The sequence below is a fragment of the Microtus ochrogaster genome, linkage group LG1 (assembly GCF_000317375.1).
Source record: "Microtus ochrogaster isolate Prairie Vole_2 linkage group LG1, MicOch1.0, whole genome shotgun sequence".
NCBI lineage: Eukaryota > Metazoa > Chordata > Mammalia > Rodentia > Cricetidae > Microtus > Microtus ochrogaster.
Window position 1 is genome coordinate 28,033,360 of NC_022027.1, and position 19,678 is coordinate 28,053,037.

At 40.3% G+C, this 19,678-nt stretch overlaps 1 protein-coding gene across 1 annotated transcript in view; it reads left to right on the forward strand.

Annotated features, from left to right (window-relative positions):
• Positions 1-13,072, forward strand: part of Gabrb1 (gamma-aminobutyric acid type A receptor beta1 subunit) — a 391,388-nt gene extending 378,316 nt beyond the window's left edge. The window contains exon 9 of the mRNA XM_005359318.2: positions 766-13,072. Coding sequence (XP_005359375.1) covers positions 766-1,110 — 345 coding nt within the window. The 3' untranslated portion in view covers positions 1,111-13,072. The remainder of the gene's footprint in view (positions 1-765) is intronic.
• Positions 13,073-19,678: the final 6,606 nt, after the last annotated feature.

A 19,678-nucleotide genomic window follows, 5' to 3' on the forward strand; every position in this document is an offset into this window, starting at 1 on the left:
ATAGATGATAGATAGATGATAGATAGGTAGATAGATAGATAATACAGACATATATAGATGAACGATAGATAGATAGATAGATAGATAGATAGATAGATAGATAGATAGATAGATAGATGATACAAATGGATGGTACGTAGGTAGTTGATAGATAGAAGCAGATAGATGATAAATAGAAAGGTAGAGATAGAGAAAATAATTAATAGATTTAGAATAGTTATCTAGATAAATAATAGAAGATAGATAACTGTGAATAGAGATTAATAGAGATAAGTAGACTTAATAGGTAAATAGAAGATAAAAAAGATAATTGATAGCTCAGTGATAAGTAGATAGATAACAGATGGATAATTGATAGAAATTGATGATTGATAGATGATAGAAGATAGGCAAATGATAGATGACTAATAGCTACAGGCAGACAGTTGATAGGTAGATAGAAGATAAATCCATAATCTGGAAGTAGACAAATAATTGATAGAGATAGCTTATTGATATAAATTGATAACAGAAGACAGAGATAAAGGGTGAGAGGTGGCTAATAGAAGATCAAAGATTGGTATACACAATAATGACTGACAGATGATTGATAGAGTAGATAGATGAATTATAGATAATCTTCATTGTCAGGCGGCACATGGAGCCAGTTATCTTGAAATGGGTCAATGTACACGAAATGGAAAGGCTCAATGAGTCCCCCAACAACAGCATGACAGTGGATGAATGTTCTTGGTGAGTGCCTGAGCAAGTCCTCTCTGCCCTCAGGTCGACGCCCACGGCAATATTCTTCTCAGCACTCTGGAAATCAGGAACGAGACCAGCGGCTCCGAGGTACTCACGGGTGTGAGTGACCCCAAGGCCACCATGTACTCGTACGACAGCGCCAGCATCCAGTACCGCAAGCCGCTGAGCAGCCGCGAGGGTTTCGGGCGCGGGCTGGACAGGCACGGGGTGCCAGGCAAGGGGCGCATCCGCAGGCGTGCCTCGCAACTCAAAGTGAAGATCCCTGACTTAACTGACGTGAACTCCATAGACAAGTGGTCCCGAATGTTTTTCCCCATCACATTTTCTCTTTTTAATGTCGTTTATTGGCTTTACTATGTCCACTAAAGTCAGTCTCATGGTTCGGTTTAGACTATCTTCCTTGGCTTGTTTTCTAACCCCACACTCTCCCAACAGCGATTACTGCTGTGGTTTTTGGAGGTCAGAGATTCAGCCATCCAATTGGTTTTTGGTATTGCGTGTCAGTTTTTATTATCACACCATGTTTACTTCAGCAACAACAAAAGGTATTTGTTCGTGTACACAGTGGTCCAGGTTACTAGCTCTCTTTCAGCATTCCATCAATTGCTTTGTTTACAAACACAAAAGGAGATGCGTGGTAGCTACTGTTGGTAGTCTTTCCTAGTCACCCTGGATCTCACTGAATAATTTAAAAATGAAAATGTACAGTGGACTTGCTGTCCACCAGCACTGTGTTCTGAGAAAGCTGTAATCATCTCATTCTGCCAAAAAATAATGATTTTTTAATGACAGGAAAAAAAAACAACTAACTTCAGCATCTCAGATGAAAAAGCCATTTGACAAATAGCAGGTTTTCAGGAAGCAGGGATATAGCAGACAATTCCCCTCCCTTCTGAAGTTCTCCTGGGTCCCTTCTAGAAAGGCTTCTCGACTCTACAAAAGAGGGACATCAAAGCTAGTGTTAGTCACCTTTTTCCCCAAACTCACCCTACTGTGTCCATCTAACAATGACCGTGGCTATCCTTAAAAGTGTTTCTTTCTCAAACTGCCCAGATGGTCAAAGTTAGCATTCGAATCCAACCTGATCTATCTGGTAGTCACTGAGAACATTTTTCTTTCCTTGTCAACAATAAGAAGTTTGGGGGACAATCAATCTTTTCCTTGCTGACCATTATGGGAAGCAGCCTTGCCTGGCCTTTGTAAACTTTGGACTCTCTTGATGCCATGAAAACCATGTGGTCATATTTCCACAGTCCCTGCTCCAGAAAGAAAGAGAGAAAGGACATGTGGGGTCCAGCTGGTAAAGGATTTGAAGGAGGTGAAGACCAATTTTTTTTTCCCTTGAGGAAAAAAAATGCTATTTCTCTGAGCAAGGCAAGACTTATGTGTTATGAAAAGGTGCCTGGGCAGTTATCCGCACTGCCAAATCTTAAGTCAAATTGTATGTATCGCCTAGCCTTCCACAGAGCAGTGTCTAATAGGGATAAGCTCATCACACAGGACTCTCCTGAAACTTTTTTGGTCTGTTTTCTGAGCTCTGCATTTCAAACTACAAAATGCATGGCCTGGGGAATGCTCATCCACCATGTCAGTGTCTTCCTCCAAAGCCAGATTTCCAGCTTAAAGAGACCTTTAAAGTAGCAAAAACACAGAGAGAAGAAACTCATCACAACAAAACACTGAGCCTTTAATCATGTGCACTGGCCCCTGAAGTGTGGACCCTGCCTGTCTACACGCATTAATCACTGTCATTGCTCAGCCTCGTCTGTGCTGATGCGTGATTCTGGGTCATGGGTCTCATGACTTTCAATAAAGCGACGCAATTGTAAACACGCTCAACAAGCTGCTGCTGAGTCCTTCCCATTTTTATGCCATTAAAACCTCGTTTGCTTTCAGAATGAGTTTGTAAAATTATATATGTCTATTTGCAAGGTTGAGTGAGGGTACAAATTGACCAGCCATGGATGGAGGCCACGATCCGTGCATGTGATGAGGAATCTGAAGGGCTAATCAAGATGACTGCCTCGTGTGATAGTCTGGCTCTCCTCTCCAAAGAGAACCAATGTGCAGAGAAGCGAGAGCTGTTAAAAATAGAGTCAATTGGAAAGGGAAAGCTGGAATTCCTAAGAATGAGTCCAAGGGGATAATATGAAAAATACATTTAGAAAGCAAGAGGAAAAGAAAACCCTTAAATAAGCGAGAGTGGCTGGATTAATAACAGACACTAGTGAAAATAGAAAAGCCCACTCCACCTTAGGAAAAAAACAAACTGATCACCCCAACTTCTTGAGGAGCCCTGCGATTTTGAGGACAAATTCTCATTTAGGTTTTCAGGAAGTGTAAACACGCTTCCCAGGCTGAGCTATGCTCATCCTATGGTTACAGGGTCATCCATAGGAAGCTCTGCTCGGTTCCCAAGGCTGAGATGCCATGCCATGCACAATGCTAGGGCAGAGTGGAATGGAATGGGGGTTCCTGTTGCCAATGAATACCCAGGAGCTACCATGCGGCCGTTTATTTTAAACATAGGAAGGGAAATATGTGCCTGATGTTGAACAGAAATTAATCATTGTGATGTCAAAGCTGTTTAAAAGGCTTTCAAGAAAGAAATACTCAATCAGAGACAAGTGTCTCCTTAGATCTTCTCATAGAAGATTGTGATCATTTGGTTTTCAGTTCTATATTGTCCTTTTTAAAATCTAAAGTGATTTTGTTGTAGTTTCAGATATAAATCATCTTTTGCAGGGAAAAAAAAACATTTTGAACTCCTACATTTTAACCTTTTAAAATGTAAAATGATTGGACCTGAACTGCCCACTGGACATGAAATGATATGGGGATCACAGACATCAGTATGCAAATCCAGTCAAATGGCTTTGATCTCAGAGGCAATGGCAGCCCACAGCCTTGAAGAGCTGTCACACTTGTGGGGCAAGATCTTTGTCATAACTTCTGAACACCTCCCAGACTACTCCACTCCTCTCTGTTCCCTTCCCAAGCCAAACAGTAACAGGGAAGCACCTTCCTTCTCTGCCATTCTCCCTCTTCTTGCCCTAAATATTGTAAATACAAAATAAACATCATTAAACATTCTTAAATGTTCTCACACTGGCCCCATTGGTTGAAAGATTTCGCTTACATTATACAAAAATTATTGTTTAACTATGATTAAATTGATTTCTTTTTGCCCTGAAAATAGCCGTCATCCCCTCCATCAAGGAAAGAAAGAAATTGAAAATGACAGACTCCCTCCCTTATGCCTCATTCACACCCAGAGAACCCCGTCTTTCACAGTTCAACTGTGAGACTGATTGTGTGGAAGACTTACCCTGCTGTGGGAAGAGTAGACATCACACCTTTTACTTGACAATAATCGCACACTCATCCCTTCTTCCCATATTTTTTTTCCCTTGGCTTAAAATAGCAGATGTTCCTTCCAGTTAGCAGTTCTCTGAGGCAAAGACCCAGATGAAGGCTCATTTCTGCTTGAATAATCCAGGATTAGTATCGCCATCACCTCTGTTGCCAAACAGGAACAGCAGCTGGCTGGCAAGACTGCTGAGTGAGCAGCCTGTGTCTGTGTGCACGCTACCTTCATTGTGCATTGCAGTCAATGATGGAGCTTAAGAAATTCAGTGAGAAAAATGTGGTGCAGAAAAAGAGTAATGGCTTTAGGGTCTGAAAAGACGGGCTTTCCTTTAAAAAAAAATTGACAAAATTCTATGGTCCTAAACCAACGACTATCTTATGAATATTTGTTTAGACAGGTTTTATTACAATCTGCCAAGTTAAACAAAAAAAGGATATAGCATAGTCCTTCTAGAAGAAGAGTCTCCAAGATTTCTCATGTCCCAAATTCTGGATGGTATCTTGTCAAAGGGTGATGCGTCGCCATTTGTTTATTAAAATATCATCATGTATCCTAGGAAAAGGTGAAAGGAATGTGCAAGCATTTGCTCAAGACGGTTCAATCAGCTGTTTCTGGGATGAACAGAAGAGAAAAACATGTATCTGAAAGAAAACGCAAAGGTACATCGGATAATGGAACGTGGGCTATTGTGTAAACTTCCTTGTAAATTCTGTACATAGTTCACTGAGCTGTTCCCTGTGATGTGCTGGTCCTCGACTTTGGGTGGATGTTTGGAAAACCTGATATTGTAAATAATGTAAGCTTATGAAGTATTTGCTTTTACTCATAAAGTGAAATGATTAGTGATTTGGGCCCAAATCAGAATCTCTCCAGCTCTTGCTCTTTCATGCATACAGTTGTGTGGCTCTGCTGTAAGCCATAGCCAGGTGTCTGTGATCACTGCCTCATGCCTTTACCCACTTTAAGGGACAGCAGCTGCCTAGAAGGCTGCCAACCTGTGGGGCCAAAGAACAGAGCACCAGCAGAAATCGGAACTGAGCAATGTGCTCCTTGAACAGTCACGAAAAGCAGATAAGTTGTTTTCACTCACTGTGGCTATTTGTATCATCAAGAACTGAATTACCGATGCTGTTCAAGGGGTCAGGGATTGAGGGGATGCTTAAAACCCACAGGTAATCCAAAGCTTCATTTGCACCAATAACTTTAGCTTCTAAACTATGTTTTCTAGAACTTCTCTAATAAGATTAAAAATGAATAGAATAGTTGGGTTTCATCAGGGTGGACAAGAAACATCTGAAGGATAGGCAGGGGTGCAGAGAGAGACAACACTTTGATAGCACTGGTTGGCAGACACACACCTGACAGACACAGAGGTAACCATGTCCTTACTTTCAAAGGTAGAGAAAAAGTCTGGTGTGAACTGATTGAGAAGGCAAACAAAAGCATTTAACAAGGGGAAGGGCACGTGCAGTGTGAGCTGCTTGAGTTTGAAGAACTTGGTAATTAAATATTTCCAGATATTATTTCTCCAAGTTCTCGGGGTTCTTTCAGAAGCCTTCAGGATGTGAGCTGTTATGCCACAAAGTGTGTTTCCAAGCAATCCCAGAGAGGGTGATGGGACCAAAAGAAATTCAAATTATCTGAGCAATTGAAGATTGAGATTGGTTTCTTAGTGGTAGAGGGAAAGGTGTCCTCCTCAAAGGTAAGATGCTTTGTGTCGTTTTACATGGTAGGAGAGCATACACAGAGAGCTATTATTTTGGAGCATTTTAATCCTGAGACGTGCCCCACCACCAGCTGAACACACAAAACACACCTTGGTGGAACTAATCCATTCTGCCAATTTTCAGGTTAGAACACTTTGTGATTTTTCCCTTAGCTTTTCTTCAGATAGCAGCACATCAGCGAAAATGATTGAAAGCGTAATTGTTGGGATCTGCAGCAAGCATTTGAAAGAAATTCTTTTTAATAAATGAATTACAAAATAGAAAACATTGAATTCATAAAAGGGTAAGAATGAGGGTTCTGTGTTTGTTCTAACACCTCCCACGGCAGGAATTTCCCATTAAATTTGAAGCACTCTAACAGGTTTTTACCTAGTCAGAAATCTTTGGCATATTAACGGACTCACATCAAGGAACTCAATCATTTTTCATTGGCTCCCAAACTTTTTGTGAATATTGGATCTATCAAAAAAAATTTCCAGTGGGAATTCAAGTTGGGAAAATTGATAATTCCTAAACCAGTTGAGAAGGAACCCCACTCTCCAGAGCAACACTCCCTGCATATTCCGTTCTGTGGACAATCAAAACAAATCAGTATAAGTGAGGTCAAATAACCTGGTTTATTTGCCTTAGGGATACAGGGTCACAGATACATTCATTAAAATAGTCTCATTCCAAAGTCAAAGGATAAACAAGAGCAATATCATTTCCTGGCTCTTGCCTCTTTCTGGGCTTTCCTTTGAGGAGAAACAGGAAACAGGAGACACTCCCAAATATATTTTTATATGTTCAAATAATTAAAATATTATATGTGTATTTTGAAATCTTTGAATTTTATAAAATAGGTGAACTCTTCTGTCTTAATATTTCCCAACTACATACCCAATGAAATCAATTCTTTTATTTATTGTCCATCTCATTGCCAAAGCTCATATGCTATCTTGCTCATATTTAGATGGCAGCTTCAACTTTTAAACTTACAGTTTTTCATTAAATTCACAAACAAAGAATTATAATAATTCTTCCCAATTCATACTCATAATGCCTTTAAAAGGTGTTCAGAGGGAAATCTTTTCATTGTGGCCACCTCTGAAGACCCTGAATCACTTTTATTTGTTTTTTATGTAGAGTACACATGTTTACAAACATCTTTTCTTTCCCAACTTATTTCAAATACAGTAGAAATGAAAGTAATGACTTTGACCTGTGGGTGATTGTATTATCTATACCAGAACTTAAAGCTAAGGCCCTTTTCTCAATAGCAGTAGCATGGTAAATCTATGCTGCATTCATCAATGCTCCTCTGAGAATAGCTTATCACACAAGTAGAACATTTGTGGTTACAGAGAGTCCTTTAGGACTTGGAGCTAATTCTTCCTTTCTGTACCTTTCTCCTAGACTTATACTACATATGTATCACCTCACCTTATCCCATCAACTTTCTAGCTGATTCTAGAGTCAGTAATTGCACAAACCATTGTGCTCTGTTCAAAATAGTGTAGGATGCATCCCTCCATAAAGCATCTCCACTTAGGGAACGCAGGTTCCCTAAACATACACCAAACAAGATGCTGGAAGGTTAAGAGTGGTGGGGAGGAGGGGAGATAACGAAGGAAGACCCCTTGGAATCAGGATGGAGGTGTGCCTCCATACAGGCCTGTGACCTTTGACATGCCAGCAGATGACTTCAAGTTCTCTTCCAGAACCAGGTCTCAAATGTTATTTTAGAGAGGCTCGTGTACATGGGAGTTGAACCAAACAGTGCTGGTGTACCATGGTCTCTGTTGATACAGCCCCGCAAATCTAATAGTAGTCTTTGTCACATGCCTTCGAGAGTTGGCCCCTTGACGTCAAGCAAATTGGATACTAGCTCAGATTTCTTCCAAACCTCATCAAACACGCAGGCAAGTAGCAAAATTATCTTATGACTTTTATAATATTCTGTACTATAATCTTCCATTGTAGAAAAGTATCAAGGGACACTCAGATAACATTCATTCATGTGATCTGGTCTCCATGTTTAGATCTTTGAAAGATACAGATGTTCTTAAATCATTCTTTGTAACTCAGTCAAGAAAAAAGCCATAAAACCCTCCCTCGTGGATGGGAAAGCCAACTGCTAACCAGTATCTGAGCCCAAATGCATTACGGTGACATCTCAAGTTTTGAACTTCACATGTCTCTAAAATGGAACAAGCAAATATATTTGAGCTTTCAAGCCAGTTGCAGCTTCCCATTGAGAGGAAAGTGCTTCTGTACCCTAGAGCCTGTTACTCATCCTTGTCTCTCCTTTCCCCTCGTGTCCTGCTATACCACTTTACCAAATCAAATTGCTTTAGTATCTTAGACACAGTCATGGCAAAAAAAATTGAAAGTTTATTAAAATGCAATTAGTCTTGTAGTTATTCTCCAGCCAATGCACCCTACCCCAGTCCAGTCTCTGAACATGACCACCAAAATGAATTTGACAAGTATTCTTAATTTTTACTGAATGTTTATGATTCTCCTGGAGCCTTTTAACTGTTAAGATAATATTTTCTCATCCCGTTCCATGTGGAGCTGTCATATATTGCTTTAATTGTATTTCTTCTCCATCTTACTTGTTGGAGGATGTTATCATTTATTATATTGAATTTTTAAAGAAAATTGTTAGAGTAATGCCTGAAGACACCATTTTTCCTGCTGGATGTCAGTGTATGAGAACACCTTCTTTTTTGCAAAATTAGCTGAGTATTTTTCTCCCAGTCTCAGACATCCTCCAAAGACGGTTCTCCCAACTCCCTAATGTGCCCTCCTCTTAAGGCGAGGAGGTGATTGCTTTCCTTTCTGCTTTCCCATGATGTTTTTAATCTACAGATGGAGTCACATCTAATAATATCATTTTTTTTCAGAGACAAGAAGCATCCCTAAGTGTTTAAGTCCAAACTGAGGTTACCATTTGCTAACATAGCAGTATCTGCTGAGATCCATTCCAAAGCATGTGACAAACGGTAACTCTCAAAGGATGTTGTTACAATCCAAACATTCTTAGCTCCTATAACAGTAGGAATAGAAGAGACTGGTCTAGAGTGTTGATTTCAAGAATAGAAGACCCAAAACCTTTCTCTGATTCTCTGAATATTATCAGCCCTCAGTATAGCTGCACCAGGGTTGCATAGGCCATTCCTCAGATAGTTATCCTGAGGGGCAGAAACAGGTTAAGTCCTGCCTTGGATTACTTTTCATAGGCAAGAAACCTTTCCTCAGAAACCATCCCTTTTGTCCTGTTGGCCAAGGTTGAGTTAAACATCCACGCCTTAACCATTCCTGGAAGAGTATAGTTCTTGTGCCTGACTTCTAACAAATATTACAATGAATATTTACAATGGATATTACAATGGAGCTATACAATGTACAAAAGTTAATTAACTAATAATTGTTTAATAACAAAAAGAAACTAAGAATGGCCTTGGGGAGATAGCCAGTAATGACTACCCCATATTAAACTATAAAAATACTTTCCCACTATAATATAATGCTTTCCCCTATACTCCAGCCCTATGAAATTATGCTAGCACAAGTATCAGGACACAGAAGCCCAAAGAGTTTAAATAACTTACCCAGATCTAATAGTTACTGTTAAAGTGGGTATTCATTCCCAATTTTTCTTGCCTCCAAAGACAAAGCTTCTACCTCTCCCATCCAATCTATATTTAATTCCTTTGACCTTGATGATATGGGCTTCTAGAGTATTTAAACGATATGTGGAAGAACTTGGAAGAAGACAGCTCTTACACACCGGAGTGAGATACTGTGCCAAGTAGATGCTGCTCGGTTTATTTCTGTTCATTCTGCCCTCTCTCTACTCCCCACAGAACATCCTTTCATTGTTCAAAGAGAGTGATGAAGAAAAGCCTGTGCAACCACAGAGCTTCGCTGGGCTCCCTTCTTTAGGTTCACAGCATTATTAGAGGATTGAACAACCCAGTTTGGCTGAGTTTGGAAGGTAAACTGCTTTAAATTATAGAATCTCTGCAACCTGGAGGATACAGGAAATACCAATAACTCTACTGATGGACTTTGTATTCTGTCCTAGAAAAAAAATACTTACTTCACTGTGAGCCACTTGTTCTGTCTGGACAGCCTTCACCTCGCACGTCCACTATGCTTTTCACTGCTCTCTTTAGCCCCTTCAGAATTGAGCTATAGACCCTCACTACCCTTAATTCCAGTAGTCAGGCATCATTCCCAAATATTCTTATTGCTACACTTCAAGTTTTACATCTTATGGTCAGTGCTAGGATGCTCTTCCTAGCTCCACCTCAATGATAACTTAGAGAACAAGCCACCAGCACCCAAAATATCCATCCAAGTCTCCATCCTCATCCCTTCGCCTGCTGGTACTCTTTCAATTCTTGGAGCAACTCTGTCCAGTGAAACTGGATATCATGTGTATTTCCAATACTCTTGTAAATATTCTGCCTCTATTAAAAAATTCGTCTTTAAGAGTATACACCCATTTTCTAAGTCCTTTGTAGAATCTCATGAATAAAAATCTCTAAACAAATTAAAACATAAAATCATACTTACAGTGGAGCCCTGGCTGACTCCATGCCGGGTGGTCATTGGGATTCTTTCTCCCACTGGTTTAGTAGGCAGACATAATCTTCTAATACCTCCATTGAACACAAGCTCTAGCAGAACTGAATTTTCCCTCCTAATTGCTTCTTCTTTTCCTTTATAAAAAATAGGAACATTTTCTTCTTTGGTTTAATTTCTATTCCTGCCTTATTAAAAAGTCTTCTGAATGTATGTTCTGTGGGTGTTTGAAGTTGCAATGACATTGCATTGCCAATGGAAACTCCAACATGAATTATAGAATAATCATGGAGGACATTGTACAACAAGGTCCATGTCTTCTACCACATAAATAGAGACCTGGCACTAGTTAGGAAGAAGGGACAGCTCCTAACACTCACCACTGCTTTTCAAGGATTGAAAAGCAGGGAATGTGAACAATCTTTATGAACCTCTCAACCACTGACAGTCCTGCTGTGTCCTTACATGTTTTCGTAAAAGAAACAGACTTCACACACCGTACCTCTCAGTGACAGCCAGCCTCCCCAGTTTTACTGGGTAGTATATTTTTCTATGTATATTCTCCCCAATATGTTGGATTTCAGTGTATTTGATTTTTCTTTTTTATCAACATATTACTGTCTGATTTCTTTATCTTTTTTTAAAAAAAAAAATATTCACTGGATGAAGCTTGAAATGCATTTTTGCAGGAATGCCCCTGAGATATTTTTAAGAAAGCCCCTGGATTATTCTAACTCAGTGTAGTAAGAATTGTGTATCCAAATAACCTTTTCTATTCAGAACATCCACTATTTTTCTAACAAGGGAATGCTTATGATTTTATACACATGTATTTATTCACTGTGGCTCAACCCCATAGTTTAAAATAAACCAATAATTCTCTTGATAATAATAGTCCTCACATGACACTTTTAAAAGTTCAAGATTGCCTGAGGCTTTTGGAAATTCCCAATGATCTAAATACTTACAAGGTCCAAAGATGCTTTAATTCTTTAAGGTCAGCTTTTGGTTTTCACCACCAGGCAGCATGTTGTGCCGTTGTGATGGACACATGATGGCTGATATAACGTTGGTGTATTTAGAAGGTTAAGATAAGGAATGAAAATTATAGTTTACAATGCAGTATAAACAGAAACTGTTTCCGAGAGAAAAGCATCTGGATTGAAGATGGCTCTCTCGAAATACTTCTCCTGGCTGCCCATCACCTGTTGGAAAATTCTTTCACTTCCCTTGAATTTAACAAGGGGGTTGAAGCTATGGCGTGGGGCTGGGAAAATCAAGTCTCATTAAGCTAGAAACTAAGAAATGACCATTGCTGCCGGCAGTGATTCAAACACCTCTTTGGCAACAACTTCACTAAAAAACTTGGACTGAACCGAACCTTATCTACACCTGCCAAACAAGAGTCTGCTGCTTTCCTTCATAGCGTTCTGTGTGAAATAGCTATGACTTCCAAAGCAGGTGCTACACATACGCGGAAAGAAACACACACCTTCTGTTGCCTCTCAGCTAAGTTCACCAAACCTGTCGGAGGACATTAAGTAGTTGGGTTTTAACGTGGTGTTTTTGAATCTCCACTAACCAATTTTACGATCTACCCTCCTGCCAAATCTGACTTAGCAAACTCGTTATCCTGATTAGTATTCCACAATTCCGGCAAATAAAAGAATTCCTCTCTGGTTTTCAGAAGGCACACTTCTTGCATTGCAAGGAAACAGATATTTAGTGATCTTTGATCTTTGGCACAGCCTTTTCTTCCTAACATGAGCTGGTAATGGTTTTTGTATTCCTATCAAACCACTAGAGAAACTAAATGGCAAGGAACACTATTTCTGAAAACCTGTAGAAATTTTTTTTAATGAAATGGCGCAGGCTTGAACAGGTGCCAAGAAAGGAAAAGATGGACTCCTTACTTTTATAACTCAAGATTTCTATTTTGTATCGATATATGCTGCATTTTCTGACTGAAATTGCTGTCTGTCTCACAGCATCTGTGATCTTCTGTCGCTTTTTACATCTGAAATCAAATTTCATACAGTAAGCTTGTTTGTCCCTTTTTGTTTGGGATTCAATTAGAGTATTTTGTTTCATTAATTTCTTTTTTATGTGCTAAAAAGCAAGTGACTTATGCCTTCATTATCTCAAAAGCTATCTGTGGACAAAATCCATGAAGCCTGTAGACTGTGATTTACTCAACTCAAAGGCGGATCGCCCTGTAAACAGTGAATTTGTGACTAAGGAATTGTTCAGTGGCCTCTGATTCCCATCCCTTCCCCCCACATGGCCTTCTTTCTATTGTGGGTCATCCATCGAGTGATTGTGTACTCCTGTAAAATACAAAAGTCAAATCACATGCTATCAGGTATGGACACAAGAGACGCTCGCGCTCTCAGTTTCAGGACTCCCAGCCTCCCTTGCGGTTGCGGGCTGTCCCTCACTCAGCGTTTTTCGTTAACCGTGTGGCTTTGCTCTAAAACACGGCATTGTTTGCTTCAGTACACAAGATCTGAACTGTGCAGCAAAAGACAGAAGGCACGTCAGAAAGGCTGCTGTAACTGTGAAACTTCTGAAATGGAACTTACTGCTGTAAATATGTACAATTTATGTCAGCATATTTCAATAAAAAATATCAATTACAAATGGCTACATACACAAAGCCTACTTTGTCCTATGTTTTAAAATGTAAGCGATTTCAGGCATAGCTTTTTTATCATCCTTTAAAATGTTTAGAATTCTGAATTTATTGTTTGACAGCTTTTCTTGTAAAAACGAATACAAAGATAAATCCCTATATGTAAAAGAGAGTCTTTGATTATTAAAAAGAAGAAAAATACAAAAAGGAAAAGAAAAGAAAAAAAACCCTGGGAAACCAAAAAGAGGCAGCACTTTGGTGGGAGTTTGTTTCCGCACTACTTTTAAACACATTCTTCAGGAAACACACCTCACAAACATGAACAGATGGAGCATTTTTACAGTGGATGGGGAAGACGTGAGTAGTCTCTTTGTACTAAAATTGATGTCTAAAACAAAGTAAGTATCCACTTGTGAGGTGGCTCGTATTCGTTGTGTTTATAATCTCTGCTGTACACGCTAACACTAGAGTTGTCTGTCGGTCTTTCCTCATGTGAAGACCTCTGATTTCCAGAGTCATTCCCTCCCTTGAGAAAGTGTTGCCAATCAAATAATGAACAGACTGAAGCTGCGAAGTCCATGTATCTGTGAATTGATGGTTAGCAGAATAGCTTTCCGAGGAAAGTCTAAATTTCAGCCTGGGGACAAGCTTAACATCTATCTAACAAAATAACTGGGAACCACCATTTTATTGGAGCACGAGCTTCATCCTGAAGAGGGCTTTCTTATGGCATTTGATATCGGCAAACATTCCCAGGAGGCTAGTACAACGTGGGAGAGTAAATACCCATCCAGTTTTATCTAAATTGGAAAAGGAACAAATACGTAAGTAATGCATTTAGTAAGAAATGTAAGGTAGATGGTTTGTGTCTTTTATCTTCCTAAACAAAGAAAAGCGTTTGAATTTAACAAGCAACCAGTAGTTAGTATGGCAGGGAAGTGGAGAAAGTCTAGAGTCACGATGTAAGCCTTCTCAGTCTCAGAGAGAAAGCAAATAAAGAGAGTAGGGGGAAGCAACATGACCACACCCTCCCAAGGATCACTACAGCACAACTAATAACAACTCAGAAATTGGGGTTCAACCTGGAGGTCAGAAAAACAAAACAGCTAGCCACCGGCTCTTACCTCTACCTCAGTCCGATCCAGGAATCTCAGATAGAAACTGAGACTGTGAGCTGTCTCCTCCCATTTTATATTCCACTCTAGGTCTGAGATTAAAGGCATGTACCACCCAGTTTCTATGGCAACTAGTGTGGCTACTTGGATTAAAGGTGTGTGTTATCACACCTGATACTCTCTGATCCTCAGGCAAGCTTTATTTACTAAAATACAAATGAAATGCCACTACAGATTACAGAGTCAGCATGGAAGTGACCAGGCAGAACTAGGTGACAGCATCCATCCTCTGCTGGTGTGCAAGAGAACCCTCTGGAGGCCTGGAAACGTCTGTGCAGTCAGTGTGTGTTTGTAGTCACTATGATCCAAGTGATGTCACCTCTGAGTCCATCACATCATTTCACTTAGCTGGTAATCATTCTGAAAATTTCCGAACACATTCACCTCCCAGGTTCTCCATCAGAAGTCTATGACTCACTCCAGCCAAGGAAGCGGGTAGGGTAGCTGCAGATCTTCATAGCTCCCCTTCTCCTTCAAATCCACCCCCACTTCCCTCAGTCTCATCCCCAGGTCTGTAGTAGACCACCTGCTGCAGCCTCCACTCCCCTCTGCCCCCATCTCCAGTGTATCACACACAGACCTCCTCAAACCTTCCTCTCCACTCATCCTGTTATCACACCCCCAACTCCAGCAGGCTTTCCCTGGGAACCTGCCAGCCAAGCCAGAGAAGCAAGTAGGGGAGCTTCAGATCTCCACACTCAGACTTCTCTCCTCTAAATCTAATCCCTAGGTCTCATTCCCACATCTGTAGTAGGGTACCTGCTGTGTTTCTCCTTCCTTTCTTCCCCACCCCCATTTGCAGAGGACTAAGCAGGTCCTGTTGGAATACCCTCCTTTCCTCCCTCTCATGGACCTCTTCAACCAGCTACTCCAGCCCAACCCCATTCCTAAGTGTCAGTTCCCAATACCTAGAAACACATTTAACCCAGAATTACCAGAGGCCACACCTATCAGGATCCCAGAAAACAATTCCCTACCAGACAATACACAACCACCATACCCTCATAAGAATCAGAGAGGGCAATAGAAACCAAGGAATGAACCAACAACCCAACCAAGACAAGACCAGATATGAGCACCTAGAATTACAATTTTCCCAATCCCAGATGCCTAGAAGCCAAAGTAAAAACACAATCAATAACAGCCAGGGTAATATGCCTTCACTAGAGCCAGCAACCCTACCACAGCAGCCCTGAGTATTGCAACAGAGCTGAAGCAGGACAAAGACTTCAAGATAGCATTTATGGAGAAGTCTTTTTATTGTGTCCCATATTTCCTGAATGTTTTGTGTTGAGACTTTGTTGGCTTTGCTGTTTTCTTTGATCTGTGTGTTTATTTTCTCTATGGTGTCCTCAGAATCTGAGATTTTTTCTTCTATCTCTTGTATTCTATTGGTTATGCTTGTTTCTGTAGACTCTGCTCGTTGACCTAGATTTTCCATAACCACCTGGTCCTCAGTTTGTGTTTTCTTCTTTGCCTTCATTTCAGGAGGAGGCGGAAATCCTCAATAAATAAATAAATAAAAACATGAAAAAAAAAGATAGCATTTATGAGTAAGATAGAGATCTTTAAAGAGGAAATTAATAAAACCCTTCAAAGAAATTTATGAAAACACAGTAAAAGGAAATGAATAAAACCATTCAAGACCTGAGAGAGGAAAGAGAATCAACAAATGAAAGCAAAACTTAGGGAAACCAAGAAATAAAAACTTTAAGAACTCAAACAGGATTCTCAGAGGCAAGACTCACCAAAAGAAATCGAGAGATGAAAGAGAGAATCTCAGGAATTGAAGACACAATAGAAGAAATGGATACCTAGGTCAAAGAAAATGTTAAATCTGGAAAAAATTCTGCCACAAAATATCCAGGAAATCTGGGACACTATGAAAAGAGCAAATCTAAGAATAACAGGAATAGAGTAAGGAGACAAAGCCCAAGTCAAAGGCATAGAAAATATCTTCAACAAAATCATAGAAGAAAACTTGCCTAACCTACAGGAGGAATTGCCTATCTAGGTACAAGAAGCATACAGAATACAAAATAGACTGGACCATAAAAGAAAGCCCATTGGCACATCATAATCAAAATACTGAAAGTATAGAACATAGAAAAAATGTTTTGAAACTGCAAGGGAAAAAGATCAAAAAACATAAAAAGGCAGATCTATTAAAATGATATCTGACTTTTCAACAGAGACTGTGGTGATCTGAAAGAAAATGACCCCAAAGGGAAGAGCACTTTTAGGAGGTGTGGCTTTACTGGAGGAGGTGTGGTCTTGTTGGAGGAAGTGTGTCACTGAGGAGGAGGGCTTTGAAGGTTCATGTCAAGCCATGCCCAGTGAGAGTCTACTTCCTGTTGCCTGCATATCGACAAGTTGCAGCTCCTTCTCCAGCACATGTCTGCCTCCACACCACCATGTTCCCCATCGTGGTGATAATGTTCCACAGACACGGGCCGACTAGTACACCCAGCAAAACTTTCAATCACCATAGATGGAGAAAATAAGACATTACACCATAAAATCAAAATTAAGCAATATCTACCAACAAATCCAGTCCTACAGAAGGTACTAAAAGGAACATTTCAATCTAAAGAGGTTAACTATACCCAATAAAACACAAGGAATAAATAATACCAGATCAGAAAAAAAGTGTGGGGGGCAGGTGGGTAACGGACACAAACACAACAGCAAGAATAAAATACCAAAAATCAACAAACACTGCTCACTGATGACTCAGAACTTACTGTTCTAACAACACAATTGCTGGGACTGTGGACAGCAACTTGTTGCCACTAAAGATGCAACATGAACGGACACCAGCAAGACTCCGAAGAGTCAGACTCTTATTCTTCCCCAGTACCACAGAGATACCAAAACAACACAACACACATAAAGCAGATCTTTTCACAGGCAAAGTTCAGTGAAGACTCCTAAAGGCATTCTGCTATAGCCATAGATCAGTATCTGACTGCCCACACTGGAAAGCTACCTCCTGCAGTAACTGGGAACTATCACAGAAACCCACATCTGGACAGTGTGCAGGATGTGGGAGACCTTGGAAGACTCGGTCCTAAATGGCATGTCTTCATCAAACCCCTCCCCTCACAGCTCAGGGAACTCTGTGGAAGAGGGGGTAGAAAAATGTAAAAGCCACAGGGATGGATGACATCAAGGAAAGTGTCTTCCAGATGCAACAGGACTGTGAACATGTGAACTCACCGAGAGTGTGGCAGCACACACTGGGCCTGCACAGATCTGAACCAGAAGGAGTCCCAGTGCAGAGATGGGAAGGTAGACATGACCTTCCATCCCCATCGAAGAAGCTAACCCCAATTAGCAACCACAAGCAAAAGAAAAGTAGTTTCTCCAAGGAAGTCTCAATGGGTAAAAGAACCACACTTAAAGGTAGGCCGGATGCCCAGCAGTAGATAGCCAACACAAAATGAACTCAGAGGCATTCAGGGAGAATTATTTTTGTCACATATTGTTTTATTTGACTTTATCATTCATTCATTCATTCTTTCATCTTACTCTTCTTTCGGTTATATTTTATGGCTTCTGATGTTCAGTGTTTTATGGTGTGTGTATGTGTGTACATTCTAGTGCTTTCTTAGTTTCTTGTTTTGTTTGTTTTGTTTTACCCTTTTTGTTTTTCTTTTTACTTGTCTGTTTATTTTCTTAGGAGAGAAAGAAGGCATGGGTTGGAAGTGTGGAGAGATGGGGGAAACTATACATAATATACTGTATGGAAATCACTTTAGTTTCAACTTAAAAGTAAAATAAAATAAAATTAAGAAGAATCTGGACCACAGGACACAATACTGCCATCTCCAACAGGAAAATCCCTGGCAATCACAGGCCTCTGTCCATCCTGCCATCTCCTGTGGACCAGCAGGCAGAATGGCCTTGTTCTGTCTTCTCCTGGTGAAGGGAAACACCAGCAATCCAATATTGTGGCACTTTGAAAGACTGCCCAAATGCCAGGTTTCTGTTCCAGAGAGTGGACAGATCATGGTATGTCTAGATGCCAGGGCCCTGCTGAGAACAAAAGACAGCAGACTGCCCTGCTACTCCAGGAGCCTGCAGTGTAGACGAGATAGATGAAGACCAGCAGCTTCCCACTGTGAGTAACAGGGAACAGAAGAGCATGTGGCTCATGCTCTGACTTCTCAGGGCTGCCCAAGATGATCTCTCTTGATTGGCAAGACCCAGAACTGTGTAGAAGCCAGAGGGCTGGGATGGGACTAGCAAGAAGGAGGGGTGGTTTGCAGCAGCCCCAGGGAAACTGTAGTACCAAAGTCAGACACCAGAGGGAACCAGAATTTGAGCACCTGACAAAACCACAAATCCCTCTAACTGGGAATTTGTGAGACAACACATACACATGAAAATCATGAAAGATTTTATAAAAACTATTCAACCATTAAGAAATATATGACTATGATATATACATGTGTACTGAACATAAAAGCACATAATATAGAAATCCAAATAACCTATAAAACTTAGCTTACAGAAATGTTTAGTTCATCAATTACAAGTGCCCTATACCAACATAACCAGTTAAGAAGAGCAACTAGTGACCATATGAAAATTCTCTGCCATGCTCTTGATCTTTCTGTAAGTCTAAAGTTGCTCTCTGAAATCAATACCATCTATTTACAGGAAAGAGATCAAACAGTGTGGAGGAAAGTAGCTGAGGACCTGCATTTGGAAAGGAACTGTCAAAACACAATACTCAGAAACAAAACCTAAGAGTCCACCTTAGCAATGGGCAAACAGATATGATCCTTCAGTAGGCATACTGACAGCAGAAGTGTGTTAGGAGATGATGGTCGTTAGGACTGTTAGAAGCACAATGGGATCCCACCACGTGCACACCAAAATAGATGAAATCAGGAAGACTGGCCACATGAAGTACTGATAAGGTGGATCAGAATGTTCACAAACTGTTGGGAATGGGAAGTGGGTAAAAAAAACTGTGGTGGTATCTTTAAACAATAAATATAAGCCTATCACATGACCAAGCTGTCATTCAACACCATTTGCCGATAATAAGCTATGCATGCAAATGCTCATAACATTCTCCATACCGTAATGCTGAAACCAACAAAATACTATCAACAGATAAACAAATTGTGACAGTTATACAACATGATGCTGCTCAACAATAAAAAGGAACAAAGTAATAGGAATACAACTCAAAATAATGCTAATATCAGGCATGCTGGAAAACTGAGACCAGATGACTGTCATGAGTTCAAGGCCCAGCCTGGTCTACACAGTTGAATTATAGGCTAACCTAGGTAACAGTGTTAAGATCCTGTTTCAACACTGTCACCAAGACAAAAAGGCAACCCACTGACTGGGAGAAGATCTTCACCAACCCTACAACAGACAAAGGTCTGATTTCCAAAATATATAAAGAACTCAAGAAACTAGACTTTAAAATGCT